At 54.7% G+C, this 25,410-nt stretch overlaps 1 protein-coding gene and 5 non-coding genes across 6 annotated transcripts; 1 reads left to right on the plus strand and 5 right to left on the minus strand.

Annotated features, from left to right (window-relative positions):
* On the plus strand, nucleotides 1-72 carry TRNAC-GCA (transfer RNA cysteine (anticodon GCA)). The gene has a single exon. It is a non-coding gene; the product is annotated as a tRNA-Cys (tRNA).
* Nucleotides 73-1,666: 1,594 nt separating this feature from the next.
* Nucleotides 1,667-1,767, minus strand: TRNAL-UAA (transfer RNA leucine (anticodon UAA)). Its single transcript is given in 2 exon segments — nucleotides 1,667-1,712; nucleotides 1,730-1,767. It is a non-coding gene; the product is annotated as a tRNA-Leu (tRNA).
* Nucleotides 1,768-4,681: 2,914 nt separating this feature from the next.
* TRNAP-CGG (transfer RNA proline (anticodon CGG)) lies at nucleotides 4,682-4,753 on the minus strand. The gene has a single exon. It is a non-coding gene; the product is annotated as a tRNA-Pro (tRNA).
* Nucleotides 4,754-8,481: 3,728 nt separating this feature from the next.
* On the minus strand, nucleotides 8,482-14,266 carry LOC142005132 (C-signal-like). The gene is made up of 6 exons (XM_074982821.1): nucleotides 14,120-14,266; nucleotides 13,224-13,275; nucleotides 12,335-12,522; nucleotides 10,468-10,626; nucleotides 9,447-9,566; nucleotides 8,482-8,595 (listed from the first exon to the last, which is right to left on the minus strand). Exons 1-6 carry the CDS (start codon nucleotides 14,264-14,266, stop codon nucleotides 8,482-8,484), a joined length of 780 nt encoding a protein of 259 aa, XP_074838922.1.
* Nucleotides 14,267-17,980: 3,714 nt separating this feature from the next.
* Nucleotides 17,981-18,052, minus strand: TRNAQ-CUG (transfer RNA glutamine (anticodon CUG)). Its single transcript has one exon. It is a non-coding gene; the product is annotated as a tRNA-Gln (tRNA).
* A 3,049-nt stretch (nucleotides 18,053-21,101) lies between these two features.
* TRNAS-GCU (transfer RNA serine (anticodon GCU)) lies at nucleotides 21,102-21,183 on the minus strand. The gene has a single exon. It is a non-coding gene; the product is annotated as a tRNA-Ser (tRNA).
* Between the last annotated feature and the right edge of the window lie 4,227 nt (nucleotides 21,184-25,410).

A 25,410-nucleotide genomic window follows, 5' to 3' on the forward strand; every position in this document is an offset into this window, starting at 1 on the left:
GGGAGTGTAGCTCAGTGGTAGAGCATTTGACTGCAGATCAAGAGGCCCTTGGTTCAAATCCAAGCACTCCCTTTAAAAGACGGTTATTGATCTCCTTGTTTCTGACACACTCTGGTGTTCTATTCTATGGGATTTCTTTAAACGGAGCTGAAGCCTCAACAATTGCTAGTGTTGACACACATAAATCTTGCAAACCTGCCCTTAGCTGGCAGTAGATAGTGACATGAGCAATATTGGGCCTAATACCTATGAAGAGGTGCTTGTCCCTGGTTAATGAAATGTATCACGTTCAGGCCTGTGTATCTGTGAAGCTTTAAGTGCATGTAGAGAGGATGTTGATTACTCTGTGAGTTCACAGCCAGGGCTGTGGTGTCCTCCCCCACCCACATCCTCCTCTACAATCACCACCAGCCTTTCCAGTCTCTCCTTCTCCACCAGTTCTCTCCAGCGTGGTCACTTTCAGAGAAAAATGAAGCTGCCTCCTCACTCTGGAGTTGCAGCGAGAGGGGCGGAGATGGACGTCTGACGAGGAGAGCAGGGGAAGTGGAGCAGGAAGCAGTGTCCTGAGAGGTGAAAGAGCAGGAGGGGGGCAAGGAGTGCAGGGGAGCAGCCTGCCAAGAGTCAGAGGTGCTCAGAAAGGGCTTAAACTGCAGGTTCCATGGTGCAATGATTGGCACTCAGCACTCTGAGCTCAGCTCTCAGGGGGAGCTTTGTGTGGTTTATGATAAATCTCTGTCAGGGCTGGGCTTCTTTCTCCCCAGCTGCCCCTGCGTGAGGGCTTCTCCCTCCTGCCTGCTGAATTGGTCCCCCTGCAGCTGGGTCTCTGCTTGGGCTGGTTCACCAACGTTTCTGTAATGCATTGGGGCCCCAGAAATGTCCTCTCTGGTTGGAGATACAGGAGGTCCTGTGGCTGGTGCTGCAGACTGACCTGTTGCTGTCAGAGGCAGAGTGGGGAGTGTGACATTCACTCTCCTACGGCAATTATCTGCCCCTTCCCCAGCTCTGCACTGCCCAGCCCAGCCCAGCAGCTGGGAGAGACCACAGCCCCTGAGTCAGCTGTGGGGGCGGACCCTTTCCTTACAAGAAACTGGCCATCTCCCTGTCTGCAGCTGAGTCACAACCGCCCTTTTGCCTGTGCCTGGTTGAAGCACCAGATCCCCCCGGTGTGTTTGAGTCCCTGCTCAGCTGGGGTGAGTGTGGTACTGTGGGGCTGACACAGGGGACAGGCTGGACTCTATGGGGGATAATTAAACCATCCCACCCCACCCTTACACCGTTAGGTTGTGCTTGGAGTCTGCCCAGCAGAGGAGCTGGAACGCAGCAGGGCCAGGCATGGGGTGCGTAGGTGTGTAGGCTGGCCTGGAACCAGAGGTTGGTGAGCCTGAGTGCTGCGTGTGCAATACAGCACCTCATTGCAATTCACAGATCTGACTCATTTCCATGCCCCTTTTCCAGCAGGTGGCTAGTGTAGGTGAGCCTCAGCTGTGGCCTCACCAGTTCTGAATCAAGAGGGGGATAACAAAGTCTCTGGTTCTGCAAGAAACTCTCCTGCCAAGGCCCCCCCAAGATGCTTTTAGCTTCGCTGGCTCCAAGGGCACAACGTTGACTCACCTACCTCCACTGTTGCTGAACCCCTCAGCCAAAACAAGGCTAAAGAGAGAGTATGTGTCAGGAGTGGGATTTAAACCCCCGTCTCTCTACAGAGACCAGATTACTGAGAAGATATCATCTTAAGTCTGGCGCCTTAGACCACTCGGCCATCCTGACAAAGACAAAAGAGAAAGCCCTGTGATTCACATACAAGTTTCTCTTTGAACCTGGTGACCGTCTGGTGCTGGCTGTTCCACAGCACCCACCCAGGGGCTGGTCACCTCCCCTGTCTGGCTGTGTCTACACTTGCCCAAAACTTTGAAATGTGTATGCAAATGTCCATTTCGAAGTTCCCCAATGAAGTCATGAAATATGTATTCAGCACCTCATTAGAATGCTGGCAGCCGTGGAACTTCGAAATTGGCACAGCTCACCGCCACACGGCTCATCCAGACAGGGCTTCTTTTCAAGAGGACCCCGGCTACTTCGAAATCCCCTGATTCCAAACAGCAGATGAGAATAAGGGGATATTGAACTGGCCGGGGTCCTTTTGAAAAGGAGCCCCATTTGGACGAGCCCCATGGCGGGGAGCCGTGTCAATTTTGAAGTGTCGCAGCTGTTGGCATTCTAATGAGGTGCTGAATATGTATTTCAGCACTTCCTTAGTAAACTTTGAAATGGCCATTTGCATGGCTATTTCAAAGTTTTGAGCTCATGTCGACATGGCCTCTTTGTCTCTTCAGAGCCCTGAAACTTGCTGACTCAGTGAAAGTTGAACTTTCTGACTCCTGGCCCAGCCTGCTCAACACAAACCTTTTCCTGGGCCACCAGCCAACCACCCCGATGACAAATGCATTTTGTTTTTTGCTTCCAAATACCTCAAATACTAAATTATTCACATTACAGTATTAGGTCTCTCAGAGAAGGGGGGTTGTAAAAATTGGTATGAAAGGAGTTATTAGTAATAAAAACAAAAATAATTAAACAGATTAAGAGGTTTAACTTTTTACCAAACTTCCTTACAAATAAAGCAAAACATGAATTTATGTCCAAAAGGGGGGTGAGGGTGGGGGGTTCCTTTGCCCCTTGCCCCCCATGGCACTAAAGGGAAGGAGGAGCAGGGCCAGAATCCAAAGTCAGGGAAAGTGGGAGGAAGGAAGGTCCCCAGGCTGGAGCCCAGTCGCCTTCCCTCCTCTAGGCACCTGGTGCAGGGAGCAGCTGGTGCTCACAGCTCCAAGGAGAGACTTAAAAGCCATGGAGCAGCTGAGAGTCAGGCAAGAGGAGGGGAGGACCATGCCCATGCCTGGACTGCAGACAGCCATACAGACCATACCAGGGCACACGTGTATCCTCATCCATATATATGTATATATATATATATATAAACTCTGTAGTGTCGACACACCCTAAATAATCCCACACTGTGACTGGTTGTAATCAGGAATTTGTCTTTACACATTGCCAGTTCACCACCGCTGTTGTTCCCCAGGGCAGAGGTTTTCCAGCTTTGCTTGCACTACAGAGTTATTTCAGAATAGCTTATTTCAGAATTATTCCTCCCAAATAAGCCATTTTTTAAGAACCCCTTCACACGCCAAGGAAGCCCCGGCATAAACAAAACCTATTGGAAAACAACAAGTCCACACACAAGACAGCCTAGTTCAGATTAGAGCCCTTGAAGCACACTGGCGCTATGGCGATACAGCAGCATTATTTTGGAATAAACTATTCTTTGAAAGAGCCCCACTTACCTGTCCATACAGCCCCTATTCTCTCTCTTGGAATAGGCACTATTTCTCGTAGAATGAGGTTTAAAGACCTCAAAAAAAGCCATCCACTATTTCTAAATTAGTTCAGTAACCTGCCCGGCTGTCTCAGGCTGTGTCTGCACTGGCTCCCATCTTGGAAGGGAGCATGGGAAATAGGGTGTTGGGAGATTACTAACGAAGCGCTGTGATGCATATGCAGCACTTCATTAAGATAATTCTCTCCCCCCAGCCCCACGGACAACTTTTAAGCTGCAAACTTGGAAGTGCCAGCTTGTCTCTCGCAGTGGCTAACCTGCCGGTACTTCAAAGTGCCTGGGCTACTTCAAAGCAATGGCAGCTTAGCCGTGGCTGCACACAAGCTGCTAACAAGGTGCTGAGCCTGATTAAAGATGGCCCAGCCCTGCCCCAGAGCCAGGGCTGCTACACAGACTGTGTGTGCCCTCCCCTGATGTAGGGGTTGAGCCTGACTAATGAACTGTGGCCCTGCCCTTACACCTTGACTGCCTATGTGGGATGTGGCCAATCCTGTCCCAGGGCCAGGGTCCATATTCTGCCCACCTGCAGCCCCGTTAAGGAGGACTGGGCCCTTTGGAGACAGCTGCCTGCCCAGAACCAGGCAGGCCTGCTCCACCCCAGATGGGGCACACCCCTGGCCCACACCTCTGCAATCAGTTTTAAGCAATTTGCCCTGCTTTGGCTCTCTCAGCTGTGCCCAGAGAATCCTCCTGTATGACAGACTCATGAAGAGAGAGCCCCAGTGTATCCAGAGGCTCCTGGCCTCCCCATCCTCGTGCCCTGTGGGCTGCCCTGGGGGCAGGGGATTCTCAGCCCAGGTTAGGTTGCATTGGCCGGGATAGCTCGGGGTGGCTGATTCAATACACTTCATGAGAGCGTGTGATGGGGTTCAGGGGTCCCCCTGCACTGCACCCCGTCCACTGGCAGGAGTGACACTCACTCAGCAGGTACAACAGGAGGTTTATTAGGCAACAGATGCCCAGCTTCTCACAGAAGCGACAGTACAGCAGCCAGAGACAGTCCTTCCAGCCCGTCCTGGGGAGAAGACCCCGAGGGGTCTCATCCAGACAAAAGGGGAGTCAGAAGCCAGACAGTGGCAGTTTCTACCACCCAGAGGGGCTGCCACAGTGAACAGGAGGGGTGTAGTCACTGGCAGGACCATCTCTTGACAGAGCTGATGCTCGAGCTGAGCCATCCAGAAACAAGTGGCTGTTGCATTTCACTGAGCAAATGAACAGAGGAAAATCACACAAGAGGACAAGAACCCTGAAACTGTCTGGATCAGCTATTACACAACAATAGAACAAGGGCTTGTCTGGGAGTTGAACCCAGGACCTCTCCCACCCGAAGGGAGAATCATACCCCTAGACCAACAAGCCCTGCTTGAAAAATTAAGCACTGGGCTTTCCACAGAATCAGGTTTCAATAAACCCCAAGTGCTCTGATAAATCCTACACTTAACTTCACCTTTCCAAGGTCATTTCCAAGCTCTCCTCACAGCTTTGGAGCAAGAAACCAACTACACACTCAGGACAGATCACAAACCACACTGTGTGTAAGAAAAATATACGCAATGCAAGGTCAGGGAGAGCAACAAACACACTCTTTGTGGGGAGCATCAGGGAGTTCAACTCAAGACTTCTTGCTCCCTGAGCAACACTTGGCCTTGCAAAACAAACCCGGCTTCTGACAAAAAGCGAACGTCACTTCTCACAATTTTAGACAAAATTAAAACCAAACAGCCCCACACACCAGCTGCACCTGACTTCATCTTGCCAAGGACTTCCCCACACTCCCTCCTGGTTGGAGTGAGATTCACAAGCTCAGGGGGCTGGTGTGGCTGGGCTCAGTCCTTCACCACTCTTTACCTGCCTGGTCCATGTGACTCCACCCAGAACAAGCTCAGCTTGCTCCCATGCATTACAAGATCCAAACTCCATCAAAGCTGGGCAGGCCCAGGAGTTGGGGCTGGCAGGGAGTCAGGTGTGTTCACATAGCAGAGCTTCATCTGGTGTTTAGCAGGAGGAAGCAGAAAGAGCAGAGAGACGACTAAAGAAAACAAAAGCCCTGGAAATGATAAGCTCATGGGAGAGATGATCAAATACAGAAGGGGCTTCTGGAGGGAGCGTTTCCTTCTGTAAGATCCCCGTGGGCCGCGCGTCTGAACGTGTGTTTTGGAGTCTGGAAGAGCTTCTTCTGGGCTCCACATAACGCGCCCATGTGCTAATGAGGTACAGAACTTTTCCATCCATGCCTCATTCGCATCTCCTGGACAGCTCATTATTACGCCACTTCTGGAAGAAGCGGCACGTGAAGACAGAGACGCAGGATCCCCCCAGGCAGGGGCTGCACCCACGGGCTGTCTCTGTTCTGACACAGCCTGTGGCAGGGCCCAAGACCTCAGTGGGTGACAAACAGTGCAGAGGGAGGGGGAGGCCGGGTGCCAGCGGGGGACGGGTGGCAGGTGTGAAGGGGAACCTGACCAGGGCTTGTGGCTGAGGGAGGAGGGGAAAAAGGCAGTGGGGGGGGGTCGGCAGGGTCAGAGGGGACAAGGGGATCAGGGCACTGGGGAGGGGTGGGAGAGACAGGATCTGAGGGGACCCACTGCGGGGCCCAGGACAGCTGGCAAGGGGCAGCCGGGGCTGGGGGAACCCCCAGCTGGGCTCAGAGCAGTGGGGGATGGGTGAGAGAGTCTGAAAGGGGAGGCCAGGCTGGTGGGGGAGGGGAGGAAATCTCATTCAGTGGCCAGGGGCCCTGCAGCTGCCTGTTGCTCATTTCCAAGGTCCTGCTCTGCAGGCCGGCGAGCTCAGTGCTTTGAGCATTGGCCTGTTCAACCCAGGGGGGTGAGCTCAGCCCTTGAGGGGAGCCATTTAGGAGTCTGGGGCAAATGGGTCTGTCTACAACCCTGCCCTCCTTCAAAGGGAGGCTGGTAAGCAGGGCGTGAGGACGTCATCAATGAAGTGCTGTGCTGCATACGCAGCACTTCATTCAGCTAATTCTCCCCCGCCCCCGGCAACTCCAAAGTGTTAAACTCCTCCAAACTTTGAGGACTCAGGGGACTTTGGGGTACCCCAGGCAGTGCAAAGTACGGGCAGGTGAGCCCCAGCTACACACCAGCCGACACTAAAGAGTTGCTGGTGGGGGGGAATTAGCTTAACGAAGCGCTGCCTGTGCAGCACAGCACTTCATTAACAATCTCCCTACACCCTACGTACCATGCTCCCTTCCAAGTAGGGAGGGAGAGGTAGTGTAGACAAGCCCTATATAGAGATAAAAAAAAATAATGCCTGTCAGGGAAGGTGTTAGGTCCTGCCAGGAGGGCAGAGGACTGGATTTAATGACCTCCTGAGGTCCCTTACACTTCCGTGACATGTGTATCCTCATACGTATATATATATATATATATATATATATATATATATATATATATATATATATATATAAACTCTGTAGTGTCCACACACCCAAAATAATCCCACACTGTGACTGGTTGTAATCAGGAATTTGTCTTTACACATTGCCAGTTCACCACCGCTGTTATTCCCCAGGGCAGAGGTTTTCCAGGTTTGTCTGCACTACAGAGTTATTTCAGAACAGCTTATTTCAGAATTATTCCTCCCAAATAAGCCATTTGATAATAACGCCTTCACGCACCAAGGAAGGCCCAGAATAAACAAAACCTATTGGAAAACAGCACGTCCCCACACAAGACAGCCTAGTTCAGATTAGAGCCCTTGAAGCACACTGGCGCTATGGCGATACAGCAGCATTATTTCGGAATAAACTATTCTTTGAAAGAGCCCCAGTTATCTGTCCATACAGCCCCATTCTCTCTTTTGGAATAGGCACTATTCCTAGTAGAATGAGGTTTAAAGACCTCAAAAAAAGCCATCCACTATTTCTAAATTCGTTCAGTAACCTGCCCGGGTATCTCAGGCTGTGTCTGCACTGGCTCCCATCTTGGAAGGGAGCATGGGAAATAGGGTGTTGGGAGATTACTAATGAAGTGCTGTAATGCAAATGCAGCACTTCATTAAGCTAATTCTCTCTCCTCCCCGCACCCCCCCGCGCAACTTTGAAGCTACAAACTTGGAAGTGCCAGCTTGTCTGTCACAGTGAGTAACCCGCCGGTACTTCAAAGTGCCTGGGCTACTTCAAAGCAAAGGCAGGTTAGCCGTGGCTGCTCACAAGCTGCTAACAAGGTGCTGAGCCTGATTAAAGGTGGCCCAGCCCTGCCCCAGATCCAGGGCTGCTACACAGACTGTGTGTGCCCTGCCCTGCTGAAGGGGTTGAGCCTGACTAATCAACTGTGACCCTGCCCTGACCTAGGTCTGTGGCTTACACCTTGACTGCCTAAGTGGGATGTGGCCAATCCTGCCTCAGGGCCAGGGCCCATATTCTGCCCACCTGCAGCCCAGATAAGGAGGACTGGGCCCTATGGGGACTGCTGCCTGCCCAGAACAAGGCAGGGCTGAGAGTTGGGGAGGTCTTGTGGCCTGCTCCACCCCAGTTGGGGCACACCCTGGCCCACACCGGGACACACTGTGTTAGCAATTTGCCCTGGTTTGGCTTTCTCAGCTGTGCCCAGACAATCCTCCTGTATGACAGACTGATGAAGAGAGACACCCAGTGTATCCAGAGGCTCCTGGCCTCCCCCTCCCAGTGCCCCCTGCGCTGCCTCGGGGGCAGGGGCTCTTGGCCCAGGTTAGGTAGCATTGGCCAAGATAACTCAGGGTGGCTAATTCAATATACTGCACAAGTGCGGGAGAAGGGGTGTCATTGCCTGTCAGCTCTCCCTGGGCCTCTTCCCTGCAGCAGTGAGGTCCTGGGTGTTTTCCTCACTCTCAGCCACCCTCTCCCAGCTGGACACCCAAAGCTCCTGCCTCACAGACCAGCTCTGGGCTTTGGCTGTGGAGGGAGGTACCAGTGGTCACATGGCATCTCCACCCAGGTGCAGCTGGTGGCTTCCAGGACAGGAGAGACCAGGCCAGGCTCAATCAGGGCCCCTGCGTTAGCTCAGTGGGTTTATTGAGGCCAGAGGCACAGCTGACAGCACGGTCACTGGAAAAGCCTGGCCCAGGGCTCTTGGCGCAGGGCTGGGAGCATCTCACCAAGGAAGAACTTTCCCTTCCCAGTTCACAAAGCCTCCATTGTCCTTCTCGCAGAGCGTGGAGAGCACGTGCAGCATCCCTCTGACACTCGCCTCCACCGTCACTGGGGCCTGTGGGTGGGGGGAAGCAGAGTGAGGTGGGGGAGCTGACTTTGGGAGCATCCCAGGACCCCAGGGGCCCAGAGACAGGACGAAGTTGAGCCCTTGGCCCAGCTGGAGTTCCCTTGAATTGTCCCTCCCCTGAGTGGCATGAATTTTCTTGTGTGTCCCAAGGCAGAGGGGTGTGCAAAACACAGCTGTGTTGTGATGCATGACCTTCACCCTGGTGCACGTAACACAATTCATGCTGTGGGAGTGTGGTCAAGGGGTGTGAATGGGGGAGGGGCTCTGGGCTGGGACAGAGGGTTGGGGTGCAGCAGTGTGAGGGCTCTGCCTGGGAGTTTGGGCTTTAGGGAAAAGCTGGAAGTTAGGGATTTGGGCTGCAGGTGTGGAAGGTGCTCAGGATTGGAGGGTGGGTGTGAGGATGGGAGTCCAGGCTCTGGGCTGGGGAGCTGGAGTGGGTTTTAGCTCTTGGCTGGAGAGTGGGCAGTAGAAGTGGTCCAGGGTCCAGGCTAGGAGTTGGGCTTTGGGGTACATGAAGATACTGGGTGGAGAGCACAGACATGAGTGCATGCAAGTACCTGTGAGCTGGTGCCCATAAAAACCCCACAGCAAAAGCAGCAGCAGCTCTGCTCACCTTCACTCGGGGATGCCAGCAGCTTGAGGAACCAAGCAAGCGGCAGCAGGAGGTTGGAAGCCCAGAGCACAGCATGGAATCCCTGAGGGCATCTGAGTGGGACACGATCCCTCCGTGCAGGGCGGAGGTGGAGAGAAGGACGGGTTCCAGCACAGCCATTACCCCTACAATGAACATCTGCTCCTAACACTTGGCTACCACTGGCCTCTCCCAGCGAGGCACCTACCTGGATGGAGCCAGAACTCCCCATGTCTGTCTGCACCCAGCCAGGATGGACAGCGACACTCAGGATCCCATCTCCACCATGCCCTAAGGCCTGGCACTTGGGGAGCATGTTGAGAGCAGCCTGCAGGTGAGATGCCATGAGCAGAGACAGCAGAATGTGGGGGAGGAAGTGAGCCCTCTAAGAAATGACCCACCCTCCCACAGGTGTTCAAGGGTCTGAGAGCAGCGTTCCTTTTAATTTCATCTTTCCATGTGCAGAATAAATTGTATGTACACCAAGGCATGTGCGTGTGGGCACCACCAGTAAAAACACACCCTGCCAGCTGCGGGTGCGCTGCTAATCAGCTGGGCTGCATTTGAATTTCTCCTGGATGGCCCCCCAAGCACTCAGCTTCTAGAAAACACCTGTGAAAAGAAAACAATAGTGTGAGCTGCAATCTCTCAAGAAGGGCAGCAAGACACAGAGATGCAGAGGTAGCTGTACTTTGACGAGCCACTGATGCTGAGAGGCTTCCAGTGGGCTGTGAGAGGTGAACACACCTGAGAGCCGTGCTGAGGCAATTCTTGGTTATGCAGGATCAGGGTGGGTAGGGGAACGTGGAAATGTGACATCGATTCTCCTTTGGATTCCGTTTTACCAGGCCCCCTTGAGTTGAACTGGGGATGGTCTCGAAATGGGGTAAGTCCAACCCTGGGAGGGGTAGAATTAACAGCTCTGCAGTGGCCCTTCCCTGTGCCAAGACTGGCTAGACCGGGGCTGAGCCATCCCTGGCCCATCTCTACATGGGGAGTTCTCTGACAGGATACAGGCACAACAGAAACTTTCTCACCAGATGGGAACTCTGATGGGAAGCTGACTGGAATTGCAGGCAGCTGAAGAAGAGCTGGACCCGCCAAACACAGTGCTGGAGGCTGGAGTGGTGGGAGTACGATGGGGAACATGGGGAATGCACCGAGTGACATGAATTTCTGGAAGGAGCAAACCCAAGCAGCAGTCAGGCCCTGCTGGGTGTGCCCTGTACCTTGCTGCAGCGATAGGAGATGATTTGGACCTTATGCCAGTCGCAGACATTCTGGATGGAGCCAGCCTCGCTGGAGATGTTGACGATGGCCGCCTTGCTGCAGCTCAGCCCTGTCTGGGGGCTTCCCTGGGCAGCCTGCTTCAGCAAGGGCAGGAAGGCCTGGGCAGTGGGGACAGCAGAGTAGCAATGCAGTCATGAGGCAGGTCACCAGAATGGGGTGCGTCTCCGCTCTTCCCCCGACACCCAGCCCCGAGGCAGACCAGAAGCAGGAGCCCCAGGCAGGCAGGTGTGTGGAGCTGCAGACCCTCCTCATGCCCATGCAGGAGCCAACAATGATCCCTAGCTCATGTCCCTGCCTTCATGTCCCTACGGTTCCCCACGCCTGCCCACATGGCTCAGCTGCAGCTCTTCAGCTATGAGGCTTTACCCAGGCCAGGCTGAAAGCCAGAGAAAGGGCAGGGTAAGAGTCATGTGGATACCTGTGGAGACCACCCTGTGTCCTGGCCAGGAGCCCCGAGGCTCAGGGACTCAGGCTGTGTGCTGCTCCCACACCTGCCTCCCCTGGGCAGGGCAAAGCGTCTGAGTTGCCCATCCAGCTCCAGCATCTGGCTCAGCCAGGAGCCGGGGTGTGGGGGGAGAGGCACAGAACCTCCCCACATCTCTTGCCCCTGTTCTGAGGCACCTCCTCACCACCTGCCCTTGGCGTGAAGCTGACTTACCTGTGCCAGCTGCAGAGCAGATGCCTGAGCCCCCCGGCCCCTGGCCACACAAGCCCTGTCTCCCCGGCCTACGCCAGCCTTGCTCTCTGCACGCAGGCCAGTGACGGACCTACCCAGCCTGGAGCCCTCCGAGCCTGTCCTGCCCCCCAGCCCCTTGTGCACCACCATTCTCAGGTTCACCAGGGCTCGGCAGCCACAGTGAGCCTACTTGGGGGGCATCACTGCTGAGCACCCGGCGCTGAGGAGGGTTTGGAGTGAACCCAGGGGAAAGCTCATTCTTCAGGCTGTCGATTTAGCGCCAGCTCCTCGTGCAAGTGACTCACAAATTCCCTCAGGGTGGGGATGCAGCGGGAGTGGGGGTGCAGGGTGGGTCGGGCATCAGGGGAAGGGGCTGAGCGGGGGCAGGGCGTGGGTCGAGCAGGCACCAGCGGCCTCTCGCGCACCCAGGCAGCTGCCGGTGTTCGGACCCAGCCCTCCGCTCGTGGGTATCACAAGCTGCCCAGGGGGTTCGGGGGCTTTAGGCAGATGCTCGCCAGCACTCGGTGCCTTTGTTCAAGGAGGGAACCAGCCCTGATAGCCCCTTCCTGCTGCTCACCCCACCGGGGACTATTTGTCAAGGAGAAAGGACACGTTTCTGTCCTCACGGTTCCCAGGCCCCCCAGTTCCTGGCTGTGGCCCTGTGTCCATGAGACTCAGCCCGGGCAGCCATAGACCATCTCACAGATGCACTCTGCAGCCACACTCAGACCCAGGGGAGACAGACGCCCCTCTGCTGGCAGGGCCCCAGCTGGGGGGCATGGAGAGAGGCCACTTAACACTACACACAATGGCAGGGTTGGGGAGACAGAGGTTTCTCATGAAAGGTAGCTGGGGCCTCGTGCATTGCACTGTCCTTGCACTGACGCTCTGGGTGTGAAAAGTGAGGGATTGAAGCTCTGTGCGCTGCAGAGCCAGGGCCATGCAGGGATCTGGGGTGAGTCTTCATTTATGAGAGGTTCAAGTCCTATAATCCACCTGAAGCCTGTGGTACTACCAGCCAAGGCCCCACATTGACCCAGTGACCCAGTCCCAGGGAAGGGAGGACTCCTGGCCCAAGAGCTGTCAAACCCTGGTGCATTTGTCCATGTGCTCTCTGTCAGGGCCCTTACCTGGCTCACCAGCAAGGGCCCCGTCACGTTGGTCGCGTACACCAGGGCCATGTCCTCTGGTGTCTCTGACTCCAGCGTGTTCAACTTCACTATCCCAGCGTTGTTTATCAGCAGATTGAGCCCCGAGCCTTTCAGGTGTGTCTCAACTCTGGCTGCCGCCGCCTTGATGCTGGCTGGGTCTGTGACATCTGCAGCGACAGAGCAGGGGGTCAAGAGCATGATTCCCCCTCTCCGATGTCACCCCCACCAGAGCACGGCCCCCTGGGCCAGAGGGCTTCTTCCATTGGGCTCAGAGGTGGGAGAGGGGTTGGGGAAAGGAGGTGGGGGTTGGGGACTGCTGCTGGGTCCAGGCACGGGGAGCTGTGCTGGAGCAACAAGAGGAAAAGCTATTTCAGAGAGACAATTATGATCAGTTCCCTGGACAATCTGAGTAGCCCAGAAAGCAGAAATGTGCTTGAGTTAGTGATTAGTTCATATGCATGACATTGATCTCACTTAGACAAAGGAAGTGGATGATTTAGAATTGCTTGTGATGCATTGTAGGTGAGAGAAGTCCCCAGCTGGACATACAGGGCTCCATCCCAGAGGTGGGAATGCCAGACAGAGCTGCCCATGTGTGACTCTCACAGGAGGAACCTGCCACATGGTGGTGCTGGGGCTTTCCAGCCTCTCCAGAGCCAACCAACCCTGCCAGAATTTCCACTCACACCTGCCTCCTCTGGGGCTGGGTAAGGTGTCAATGGGCTCTCAGCGATTATTGACTCTGGTCCTGTTCTCCTCACTGGGATTGGGTGAACCTGGGAGGGGGGATGCAGAGGGGGATAGGAACAGGAAGAACATGCCGCAGGGAGATGGAACCTCAGCTCTGGGCCTGGGGCCGGGCACCCACCCAGCACAATGATCACCAGGTTAGGATGTTTGGCCTCCAGCTTCCGCAATTCCTGAAAAAGAATGAAGTAAATGGTTATTGACATTGGGCCCATGCCCAGGGCCATGCTGGGCAGGATCCAGATCCCCACTGACCCTGGGAACCAAGTCAATGTCTTAACTGCTTTTCTCCACCAAGCCTCCTTGTACAACAACCTGCCCTGGTTTCTGTACCAGTAGGAGGCTTCTAATTGCCCCTGAGCATTTCCAGTGCCATTGTCTAACTCAGTGTGATGGAGTCTGGGACACAAATCACTTCCCCATCATTCATGGGGACTGGGAGGAGGCTTTTGGAGGTCAGTTCCCCCAGGGGAGGTAAGGGGGGTTCCCCCCAGCCGCTGGGATCTGGGAGTGTCTCAAGTTCTCAGGAGTTGGTTGTGAGTGGGGATTTTGTCAGCTGTGGCAGGAGCTGGTGCCATGACGCAGAAGTTACTCAGAACCTGCAGTTCCCCAGGCTGGGTGTGAGAGCAGAGCTGAGAAGACAGAGGGCCTGAGGCAGTGGCAGACAAGGGAGGTGTCAGACTCATGAATTAGGCTCCCTGGAGGCTGGTGGGACTGGGTATTGCTGTGCTATAGTCATTATTCACCTATGCTGGGCAAGACGGTCCACAGCCCCTGGGTCAGTGCCCCAGGCTCACCAAATGCTGCCACATCCTCACTGCTCTGGGACCTGAGCTGCCAGGTGTAGAGGGTTTGGGGTGCAACTGTGCACCTTCGAGCTGGAGCAGGGTCTGCAGTCATTGCCTGCTCCAGTGTGTGGGTCTCAGCCCCAAGTGCTGCAACACTGGAAGCCCCTTGCGCAGCTTCTGCTTCCCCCTCCAGCTACTGCTAACTCCACCCCCCTTGCCCCGTTCTCACCTGCATTTGCTCCCCTGCTGGGTCCTGGCAGGTGGCAAAGACCCACTCTGGTGGGTTGGAGTTCCCCAGAAGCTGCTTGATGAGTTCCAGGCCGATTCCTTGATTGGCCCCTGTCACCAGAACACTGCGGAGATTTAAACCAGCCATGGCACCTCCCTGCCTCTACTCAGTGAGAGCTGCACTAGTCAGAGCCCTGAGTTCCCTGCCTGCTCACAGCTGGGGTTATGGAATGATACATCCAGGGAAATAACTCTGCTGCTATCAGGTGACAAAACAGAAAGTGCTCCAATACGCCAGACCTTATTTGTCTATTTGTTACTCCTCCTCTCAGGTGAGCGGGTTGGTCGGTTGGGTTTGGTTTGCTACTTCCTCATGTTTTGGTGCAGGGCCAATCAAGTTCTGGCAGCCTTCCTGTGCAGAAGGGCAACACCGCTGAGGTGACCGTGCCCTGACCGAGGAGTCACTGCAATGATGATCCACTTTCCACAGCTGTCAGAGGTGCTGTATGCAGAAGAGGGAGAAAGTGGGACTGGGTGAAGGACTGTAAGATTATGTAGATGGAGGCCAGGATTTTGCAGTAGAGTTCTGTGGCTTGTTGATTTTGGCTCCAAAGCAGAGGGCAAGGCTGTGCACGGCTAAGGATGTAGATGTGTATTTGTAGAGGTAATGACAATGGGTCAGGTGCCTGTACCCAGCCACGCTAGAGCTGGAGAAGATCTTACACTGTTGCAAGAGACAAGGTCGGGTTCTTGTCAAGGAGTCTCTTCCACAATCCAAGGCAGCACTTTCCAGAGAGTGACCATGTTTCCGTTTGCTGAATATGGGACACCTGTAAAATACCTCAAGTTTGAGCAAGTTCAGTTGGATTCCAGCAGAACGCAGCCTGCAGGGTCACATGCCCACCCCAGATTTCTGTCAGGGTTCCCATCAGAATGTGCCCAGCAGCAATGTTTGTAATGTGTGTGGGAGGAAAGGGACAGGAGCTGCTTCCAGCCACAGCATATGGGGTGGGTGGGAGGGATGACTTGGCCCATGGCTTTGCAAAGCTCCTCTTTTCTCCCCACCCTCCACTGTGGATGGAAACAAGTTGTCCTTTCTCATCTGCACAGAGTCAAAAGGCAGCAAACAGCTCCAGACTGCTGCTGTCCACCGACATAAGCCAGCCAGCTCCTGTCCCCAGCTCCAGTGTGGACAGGCATTCTGTCTGTACTGTCCGTGCGCCTGGATCATTTCTGTGTTTCCAGTTTCCATACGCTGCTTTCCAGGTTGGGTCTATCATAGAGGCGGCATATTGCCTTCTGCCCTGGAAATGATCCCGTGTGCTGATTCTCAGCCAGTCATTCCCAGGCTGTTCTGTGGAGCACTGGTGCTCCATGCAATGGGAATGGACGTTCTGGGAAAGAATTTCCATGTGAGTGATATTTTTCCTCCTCAAATATTAACTAAGAAGTGACGTGTGTCAAAAAACCCTGATGGGTTTGAATCGTATTTCGGAGGGCCGGGACCAGCAGCTTTCTGCCCTGCGTGGGCTTGTTTTGGTGGGGGGCTACCAAGTGGGAAGAGGAAGGAGGCACTAGAAGCACTTAGGCCCTGGCCTGACACTGCCTTGGAGAAGAGGGAATAAAAACACACCTCCCCCTGGAGAACGTGGGCATCAATGCTACTGTCTCTCTCGTGCTGAGCAAGCGCTCTGCCACTTGAGCCAATTCCCCTCGGGCTGAATGAGCTCTTCTGACCCACTGAACTCATTCCAGAGGCCACAGCGTTCCTGCAGCTGCCTTATGGCTGGGGCTCAGGCACACAAAGTTACGTCTGCACAGTGGTAGTCCTGAAGTTTGACATAGGACTTATCAGTAGGACTGACGAAACCCACGGAAACATCTGCTCCTAAATAGCTGCTCGTCTGTGAGGCGCCAAAGGACTTCTTGTTGTTTTTATCAGCTACTGGCTCTTTGCTGAAACGTGGTCCTGAAGAGCCCCCAGAGCTTCTTTTCTGAGGGTGGTCTCAGGGTGCGCTTCTTGCTCAGGATGAGAAAGCTCCAGGGTTCCCAAGCCCAAACTAGCCCTTCTTCTGCCTTTCTCTGACAGTGTGTCAGGACAAGTGGGGGCTGGTGTCCTTGTGTGTGTTTTTCTTCCCTTCAGTCGCTCAAGATGTGGCCCCTGCTGTTACGACACCTGTCCCCTTTGCTGTGGCAGCACCTCTCACTGGCAGAAGCTGCAAAGGTCCAGCTTTTGACTCAGCATTTGTCTGGATAACTTGGCATTTCCCCCCTCCTGGGACCAAGTCCTTCAATTCTCTGTCACTCCCACAGTGACCCTGCAGTCTTCTCGTTCCCTGCTACAGGCCTGGTCCACACCATGACCTCAGTGGCAGCTGGGGGAACCTAGGCCCATCCTCCCTCTGGTTCCAGCCCCGGAGAGACCCTACTCCCAGCACAACTGGGCTTTCCCCTCCCAGCTCTCACTGCTCCTCCCTGGACTCCTTCCTACACCTCCCCCTTCAGTTGGCTGCACTGGCTCTGAACCCTCAGCCTCTCAAGTGTCACTCTGTGAATGTCTTGTCTCTTTACTCACAGGGCCACCTTCTGACCCATGGCAGTGGTGCTGGTGTTAGCCTGCCCCACTCATGGCTTGATTTAGGGGGCTCTGGGCCAATGCATGCAGCCAATGCAAGCCCAGCTTCCCCGGCACACTCACTGCCCTGTGGTGTGTGTGCGCTCAGGGACAGGATTGGAGTCTGCGGTGTTAATGATACGACTGTAAATTGTTGTAGAGAGACAGTGGAGCTGCACAGGCCAGAGCCCAGATGAGGCCAATTCTCTCTCCCTGAAGTCGGTTGCCCGACAGCACCCGAGGCAGAGGCCCAGGCCAGGCAGCTGCAGGGACATTAGCTCAGCACAGGTGCCCACTGAGTGTGTTTCTACAGGACAAGGTGAGCCCAGGGGAGGAGCAAACAAGTGCACAATAGCACAGGGGGCCTCTTTAAACAGCCACACGTGCCCCTCCTGTGTCCCCAGCCAGCTAGGGAGTGGCAGAAAGGTTGCTGGCAGTGCTCACCTTGGGATGTTTCAAAAGCCCAGGCACCACTCAGGTGAGGTGGCTGAGGGGAAAAGGAGAAGGATTGCTAATGTGTTGTACTCTGCACACCGCATTCAAATCCCGTTATTGTTTGGCCTCTCTGCTTCCTTTCCTACTGACGTCTCTTCTGTGGCTCCTGCTTTGTGCACACCCCATCCCTGACCCTGCTGGGTTCCAGCTCCTCTGCTGGGCAGACTCCAAGCACAAGGTAACTGCATGAGGCTGGAGGGGGAAGCTTTAATTTTCCATGGCAGGGCCCAACATATCTCTGATGTCAGTTCAAAAGTGCCGCACTCCCCCCTGCTAAGCAGGGCCCCAAACACACCTGGGGAATGTGATGCCTCAGCCAGGCAGAGGGGAAAGGACAGCTGTGACTCAGCTGCATACAGGGGCATGGGAACCTGCCCGGGAGGGAAGGTCCTTTCCCCAAGGCTGACTCAGGGGCTCTGGTTTCTCCCAGCTGCTGGGCTGGGCTGGGCGGTGCAGAGCTGGGAAAGGGGCAGACATTTGCCCTGGGGAAATGAATGTGGCACTCCCCTCTCTCTGGCCTTGACAGCAATCCATCTATTTGCATCACCTGCCACAGGTCCTCCTGAATTCCCAAAAGGGCTGCTGTGTTCCAGAGACCCAACTTATTGCAGGTATATTAGTGAACCACCCCAACAAGAGACCTCGCCCCAGTGGGCCTTATTCATCAACCAGGAGAAAGAAGTCCTCACTCACATGCGCAAAGAATCCCCCTTGATTTACAGAGAGGGAAAAGGTTTTCAGTGAACAACCAGAAGGTCCCACTGAGATTTGAACTCAGATCACAGGATTCAGAGTCCTGAGTGCTGCCCATTACACCATAGGACCTGTCACTTTGTTTTTTTCTCAGCTCCTATAACTCTTTTTAGGCTGGCACCTTGCATTGCTTGCCACCCTCAAGGCATTTTGCGACTCAGGACACTGCTTCCTGCCCCATCTCTGCTGCTGTCCTCCCCCAGACATCAATCCCTGCTCTTCTTTCTTCAAATTCCAGAGAGACTAGACAGGTTCATTATTCTTTTAAAGTAACCAGCCTGGAGAGAACTAATGGAGAGGCAGAGGCTGGAAAGGCTGGTGGTGATTGTAGAGGAATATCTGGGTGAGGGAGGTACAATAACCCTGGCTCTGAATTCACACACATTTAAAAGTGCACAGATAGATGTGGCTGAATGGGATACATTTTATAGACTCTCAGTGAGCACCTCTTTGTTCATATCACTCTCTCTTGTCAGCTGACGGAAGGGTTTGCTAGGGTTATATGCATTGGCAGTAGCAAATGTTGAGGGTTCATCTCCATATGACAAACACACATAGAATAGAAATCCAGAATGTGATGGGAAAAGGGAGGTCTTTAGATCTGAACAAAAAATCTCTTAAACTGTATTTAGACAGTCTACCACTGAACTGTACCACCACACAAAGAGTGCCCCTTGGATTCCTTCATCTTCACCCTCCTGCAGGACAAACACTGTTTCCCCCAGCTTCTGTCCCTTCCCCAGCTCACAGTGGTTTTACAAATGGGGTTTGATTAAACTTTGTTTCTTGATGCACATATTACAGCTCATCCCCTGCTTCTCTGGTTTCTCCCACTAACAGAGCTACAGCCACTTAGGGAGACAGATTACCAGCATGTGTGGGGCACCTCTCTCTCATCTGCTTGGAGCATCATCAATCACTGCAAAAAGAACCTGCTGAAGGACACCCACCAATCAATCAGATGCTGCTGAGTTTGCAGTCAGTGGCAGTAACTTCTCTATCTGGCACTTTTGATGATCCTGCAGCTTGCTTCCTGGGGATGGTTAGACTGCAGCTGCTATTTAGAGACACAGAGGTACAGACATTTCAGTGCTCTACTCTGGTTCTGCTCCCACTCCTGCAGAGAGGGCGAATGGAACCTTTGCAATTGGCCCACATTTCAAATAAGGTATTTCCAAATCATCCATGCAATTGGCAATGCACAAACTGCGCCAGTTACTTTGAGATACACCTGCAGTCTAAACATAGGTGGTCAGTGTCTTTCCTCTTCCTTTTTGGCTGCCACCCCCAAAAAAGCCATGCAGCGGTGAGGGCCTCTCAGCTGTTGATCCAGCCTTGGCTATGATTGAGCTGAGCTCTGAGGTGTACAAAGCGGTGAGCTGCTCGTGTTTCAGTAGTGGAATGGTTTGGGGCCAAGATTGCAAAGAAACATTCTGAGTTCAAGTTTCCTCTACTGTACCAGATGCTGTTTGGGAAGAAGGGGCTTTTGAAATCCAGGGGAGTGTTTCGAAGGGTCCCCTATTACACTCACAGCATGTATTCTGAAACCAGCACTTTAAAAGCAAGAGTGGCTGCCATTATGTTAATGAGGTGCTGCACATTCATGGCAGTGCCTCGTTAGCATCTGGCGACGTGGCTGATTACCACAGCCCCTCTCAAACAAGAGGCTAGTGTGGCCAGAGCCTCTGTGAACTCCCAACCAAGGCTGTTGTGGCCTCCCTCAGCTAGATATTCCCACCCAGTCACCACCGAGCTTGCCAATCTTTGCATCTCCATGACTTCTTTCCAGACTGGTAACTGGAAAAGCAAAGAAAAGAAAAATGAGCTCTGGGGGCTTCAGAGAAATGTTCCCCTCTGGCCAGTTGGCGCGAGTAGCAACAAGGGTTGGGAGCGATGGCTGGGAGTGGGCAGGGGGAGATGGGGCAGGAAGGAGCACTCAAGGAAAGTGACTCCCCTGGCATTTTACAGCCCTGCAGCACAAGCCAAACCCAGCCGTCCCAGCTCTGAGAGCAGCACCTGGATGTGCTGGTGGCTGAGTGCCCTGGGCTGGGGCTGGGAAGTGGCCGTGTCAGCGTCTCACTCAGGTCAATGCTGGAAGGGAGTTTAGCCCATGAAAACAGCCCAGGGGCAGGGAAGTGTTTCCCTGGACCCTCCGGCATTTCAGTGGGTCTGGCTGCTTTGGAGCCCGGACACTGACCAGTCGTGCTGCAGTCGTTACCCCAAAGGGGCTTGGGGGTTCCAGTCTCAGACACAGCACACAAAGCCGCCCTCAGCAGCACTGCAAGAGCCACCCCACGGTGTGGCAGCCGCCATGTGCGGTTTGACCTGAAAGCCCAGAGCTGCTCCTTTCCCACAAGGACAGGAGTGTCCAGGGGGCCTGGAGTACTGGCCTGTCACCAGCATGTGAATCTTCAGAACATCCATTGTGGGTCAGAACAAAGGTCCCCCCAGTCCCATGTCCTGTCAGGGCCAACACCTGATGCTGCAGAAGGTAGCAGTCCGGTACCCCTGGGAGCTGAACCCAGCAGCTCCTGTGTGCTCCTTTCAGCTGTGGAGCAGGAGATATGTCCCAAAGAGGCTTTTCCCAGCTGCTGAGAAGCACAGAAGAATTCAGGGCTTGCTCAGGGTGAGACAGTTGAATGGAGACCTGCCCCAGGCCCTGTGGCTGGATCTATTGCTGTCAGGGGCAGAGAAACATTCCTTCCCCCTGGGCAATATCTGCTCTTTTCCCAGATGTGCACTGCCCAGCCCAGGAGCTGGGAGAGACCAGAGCACTGCATCAAGCCTTGGGGAACCAGCCCTTCACTCAGAGGCAGCTGCACCTGTGCCTGACCTCAGCTGAGTCAGGGCTGCCCCCTCCTTGCCAGGGAACTACACCCCTGGCTGTGTTTGGGGCCTTGCTTAGCTCCAGGCAGCAGCACTGCAGGGGGCAGAGGTGAGTGGAGCTGACACTGGAGTCAGGGCTTGGCACTTTCAGGGCAAATGAAATCATCCCACCCCCACCTCTGGCAGCCAGAGCTCAGCTCAGCCTCACAGAGGTGTCCTGTGCTTGGAGGCAGCAGGCTCAGCTGTGGTGGAAGTCGCATCCCACAATAGGGCTGGAAATCAACAAAGAAAGATGCGATGAGGATGGGATTTGAACCCATGCGTGCAGAGCACAATGGATTAGCAGTCCATCGCCTTAACCACTCGGCCACCTCATCTTCTTCTGCTGCATGTTTTTCATATGTCCCAAATTCAACCCTGCCAGGAACCTTTCTGCAACTCACTGGTTGGCCAGGGACACAGGATGGGCAGATTTGGCCCGGCAGTGCTACTCTCACTCCTGTTCCCTGCAGTGCGGCTTCCTGGGGTGATCAGGGCCCCAAACACAGCCGGGGTGCAGCACCCCAGCCAAACATGGGGACAAGGTTGGGGGCAGCCCTGGCTCAGCTGCAGCCACTCACATGGGCAGCTACCTCTGAGAGAAGGGCCTGTCCCTCAGGCTGGCTCAGGGGCTCTGGTCTCTCCCAGCAGCTGGGATGAGCTGGGCTGTGCACAGCTGGCAAAGGGGCAGACACTTGCCTGTGGGGTTGAATGTCACACTCCCCTCTCTCTGACACTGAGAGCAATAGATCAGTCTGCAGCACCAGCCACAGGGCCTGAGGCAGGTGTCCATGTGGCTGTCCCACCCTGGAGCCCCTGGGGTCCCTGCTCAGCAGTGCCCACAGAAAGGCTGTTAAGAAATAACATAAGAACATCGCTGCCCTTACCCAGTCGATAAGGTGAACATAAGAACGGCCATACTGGGTCAGAGCAAAGGTCCATCTAGCCCAGTATCCTGTCTGCCGACAGTAGCCAGTGCCGGCTGCCCCAGAGGAGGTGAACCGAAGACAACGGTCAAGCGATTTGTCTCTTGCCATCCGTCTCCCGCCTTCCACAAAAGGCCAGGGGCACCATACCTTACCCCTTGCTGACAGCCATCTATGGACCTTACCGCCAAATATTTATCAAGCTCTTTTTTAAACTCTGTTCAAGTCCTGGCCTTCACAGCCTCCTCTGGAAAGGAGTCCACAGGTTGACTGTGCCCTGTGTGAAGAAAAACTTTCTTTTATTAGTTTTGAACCTGCTACCCATTAATTTCATTTGGTGTCCTCTCCTTCTTTTAGTATGGGAACAAGTAAATAACTTTTCTGTATCCACTTTCTCCACTCCATTCATGATTGTATCTACCTCTATCATATCGCCCCTCACTCTCCTCTTTTCTAGACTGAAAAGTCCCAGTCTCTGTTGCCTCTCCTCATGTGGGACCCCTTCCAAACCCTTTCTCATTTTAGTTGCCCTTTTCTGAACCTTTTCTAACGCCAATATATCTGTTGTGAGGTGAGGAGACCACATCTGCACACAGTACTCAAGATGTGGGGATACCATAGCTTTATAAAGGGCAAGTATGACAGTCTTATTTCACCCACTGCCATTTTCTCCCTCCCCTGCGTACAACACCACTTACAGCCGTGGATGCTCACAGCTTCAGATCAGAGTTCCCATCCGGTGAGGAACTTTCTGTTGTGCCTGTCTCCCACCAGAGAAATCCCCATGCAGCGATGGGCCGGGTGCAGCTCAGCGCCAGTCGAGCCAGTGTTAGCTCAGGGAAGGGTCACTGAGGAGCTGTTAATTCTTCCCCTTTCTAAGGGTGGGCATACCCCATTTACAGACCATCCCCAGTTCAACTGAAGGGGGGCCAGATCCTCACTGCATCTGGAAAAGTTATGGGAAAACCAAAAGGAGCATCCATGTCACTTTTCCACTTTTCCCTAACCAACCAGACCCTGCATAACCGAGAGCAGCCTCAGCACGGCTCTCAGGTGTGCTCACCTGTCACAGCTCACTGGAGGCCTCAGCATCAGTGGCTTATCAAAGGGCAGCTGTACCCGCATCTGTGTGGGTTGCTGTCATCATTGAGAGCATGAGAGAGTGCAGCCCACAGGAGTGTTTTGTTCTCACGAGTGCTTCCCAGAAGCTGAGTGCTGGAGTGGTCACCCAGGAGAAATTCAAATGCTGCCCAGCTGATTAGCTGAGCACCCACAGCCAGCAGCATGTGTTTTTATTGGCGGTGCCCGTCCACACGTCTCAGTGGACATAAAATTTGTTCTCAACATGGAAAGACAAAATTAAAATTAATGCCGCCTCACTTCCTTGTCAGCCTTTCCCATCCCTCCCCTCGGAAGGGCAAGTCATTTCCTACAGGGCTCATTCCCTCCCCCACGCTCTGCTGTCTCTGCTCATGGCATCTCGCCCACAGGCTGCTCTGAACATGCTCACCAAGTGCCAGGCCTTGGGGTACGGCGGAGACGGGATCCTGAGTGTCGCTGTCCACCCTGGTGCTGTGCAGACACACATGGGGAATTCCGGCTCTGACCAGTTAGCGATCTCGCTGGGAGAGGCCAGTGGTAGCCACATGTTGTGGCAAATGTTCATTGTAAGGGTAATGGTTATGCTGGAACCAATCCTGGCCTCCACCTCTGCCCTGCACGGAGGGATCGTGTCCCACTCAGATGCCCTCAGGGATTCAGTGCTGTGCCCTGGGCTTCCAACCTCCTGCTGCCGCTTGCTTGGTTCCTCAAGCTGCTGGCATCCCACAGTGAAGGTGAGCTGAGCTGCTGCTGTGAGGAGCTGGAGAGGGGGAGCTGGTCGTCATGCGCAGCAGCTCGCAGGTACTTCCATGGGGGTGATATCTGTGATCTCCACCCAGTATCCTGATGTACCCCAAAAGCCCAACTCCCAGCCGTCACCCTGGACCCCCTCTACAGCCCACTCCCTACCCAGAGCCTAAACCCACTCCAGCACCCCAGCTCAGAGCCTGGACCCCCATCCTCACACCCACCCCAGTCCTGAGCATCTTCCACACCCAGAGCTCCCTTCCGGCAGCCCAAATCACTAATTTCCAGAACCTCCCTAAAGCCCAAACTCCCAGCCAGAGCCCTCACACTTCTGTACCCCAACCCTCTGTCCCAGCCCGGAGCCCTTCCCCCACTCTGACCCCTTGGCCCCCTCCCACCACATGAATTGTGTTATGTGCACCCGGGTGAAGGGGAGGAGTCACACGTCAGCTGCGTGTTGCACCCCCTCACCTCGACACACATGAGAAAATTCATGCCACTCGGGTGTGGGACAGTTCAAGGGAATGCCAGCTGGACCCTGCCTGTGGGCCCCTGGTGTCCTGAGTCAGTCCCAGGGCAGGCTCCCCCCTAACTCTGCTTTCCCCCCGCAGGCTCTACTGACGGCGGAGGCGAGTGTCCGAGGGATGCTGCACGTGCTCTCCACGCTCTGCGAGAAGGACAATGGGGCCTTTGGGAACTGGGAAGGGGAAGTTCTTCCCTGGTGAGACGCTCCCAGCCCTGCACCAGGAGCTGTGGGCCAGGCTGTTCCAGTGACCCTGCTGTCAGCTGTGCCTGTGTCCTCAATAAACCCACTGAGCTAACGCAGCAGCACTGCCTGAGCCGGGCCTGCTCTGTCCTGTCCTGGGAGCCACAGGCTGCGCCTGGGTGGAGCTGCCATGTGACCATTGGCTCCTCCCCGCACAGCCAAGGCGCAGAGCTGGCCTGTGAAGGAGGAGCTTTGGGTGGGTGGCTGTCTGGGAGGGGGTGGCTGAGGGTGGCAGCCGGGGTGAGGAGGACACCCAGGACCTCACTGTTGCAGAGAAGAGGGCCCAGGGAGAGCCCACGTGCAATGGTACCACCTTTCCTGGACTCATGCAGTGTGTTGAATTAGCTGTGCCGAGATTTCCCAGCCGACACTCCCTAACCTGGGCCGAGAAGCCCCTGTCCCCAAGGCAGGCAGGGGTCACTGGGATAGGGTGGCCAGGAACCTCTCCATACACTGGATCTCTCTCTCTCTTCATGTGTCTGTAAGACAGGAGGATACTCTGGGCACAGCTGAGAGAGCCAAACCAGGGCAAATTGCTTCAAACTGGGTGTAGAGGTGTGGGTCAGGCATGTGCCCCCCTCTGGGGTGGAGCAGGCCACAAGACCTCTCCAAACCAAGGCACTGCCTGGTTCTGGGCAGACAGCAGTCTCCATGGGCCCCAGTCCCATTTAACAGGGCTGCAGGTGGGCAGTCAAGATAGAAGCCCCAGCCCTAGGGCAGTCCTTTAGTCAGACTCAGCCTCTACACAGCCAGTCTGTGTAGAAGCCCTGGGCCTGGGGCAGGGCTGGGCGGCGTTTAATCAGCCTCAGCAGCTTGTTCGCAGGGCGGGGCAGTCCAAACAATATAAGAGCCCTGGGCCAGGGGCAGGGCGGAGCGGTTCAAACAGTTTGCCAGTGGGTTTTCCCTGAGGCAGGGTACAGCCCCAAGCACACCACCAAGGCACTCTGGGTTGGGAGAGGCAAAGGAGATGGGGAGGGGGCACAGCCACACCAGCTCTGGTCAGTGGGGATCCCCCAAAACACATC

The sequence above is a fragment of the Carettochelys insculpta genome, chromosome 33, assembly GCF_033958435.1.
Source record: "Carettochelys insculpta isolate YL-2023 chromosome 33, ASM3395843v1, whole genome shotgun sequence".
Lineage (NCBI taxonomy): Eukaryota > Metazoa > Chordata > Testudines > Carettochelyidae > Carettochelys > Carettochelys insculpta.

Bases quoted from the DNA above. Each gene is read 5' to 3' on its own strand.
- LOC142005132 (XM_074982821.1), bottom strand. From the start codon at position 14,266: ATGGCTGGTTTAAATCTCCGCAGTGTTCTGGTGACAGGGGCCAATCAA. The intron at 13,276-14,119 runs GTGAGAACGGGG...ATTCTTTTTCAG, and splicing joins CAGCAGGGGAGCAAATGCAG to GAATTGCGGAAGCTGGAGGC. The intron at 10,627-12,334 runs GTAAGGGCCCTG...CCCACTGCCCAG, and splicing joins GGCCCTTGCTGGTGAGCCAG to GCCTTCCTGCCCTTGCTGAA.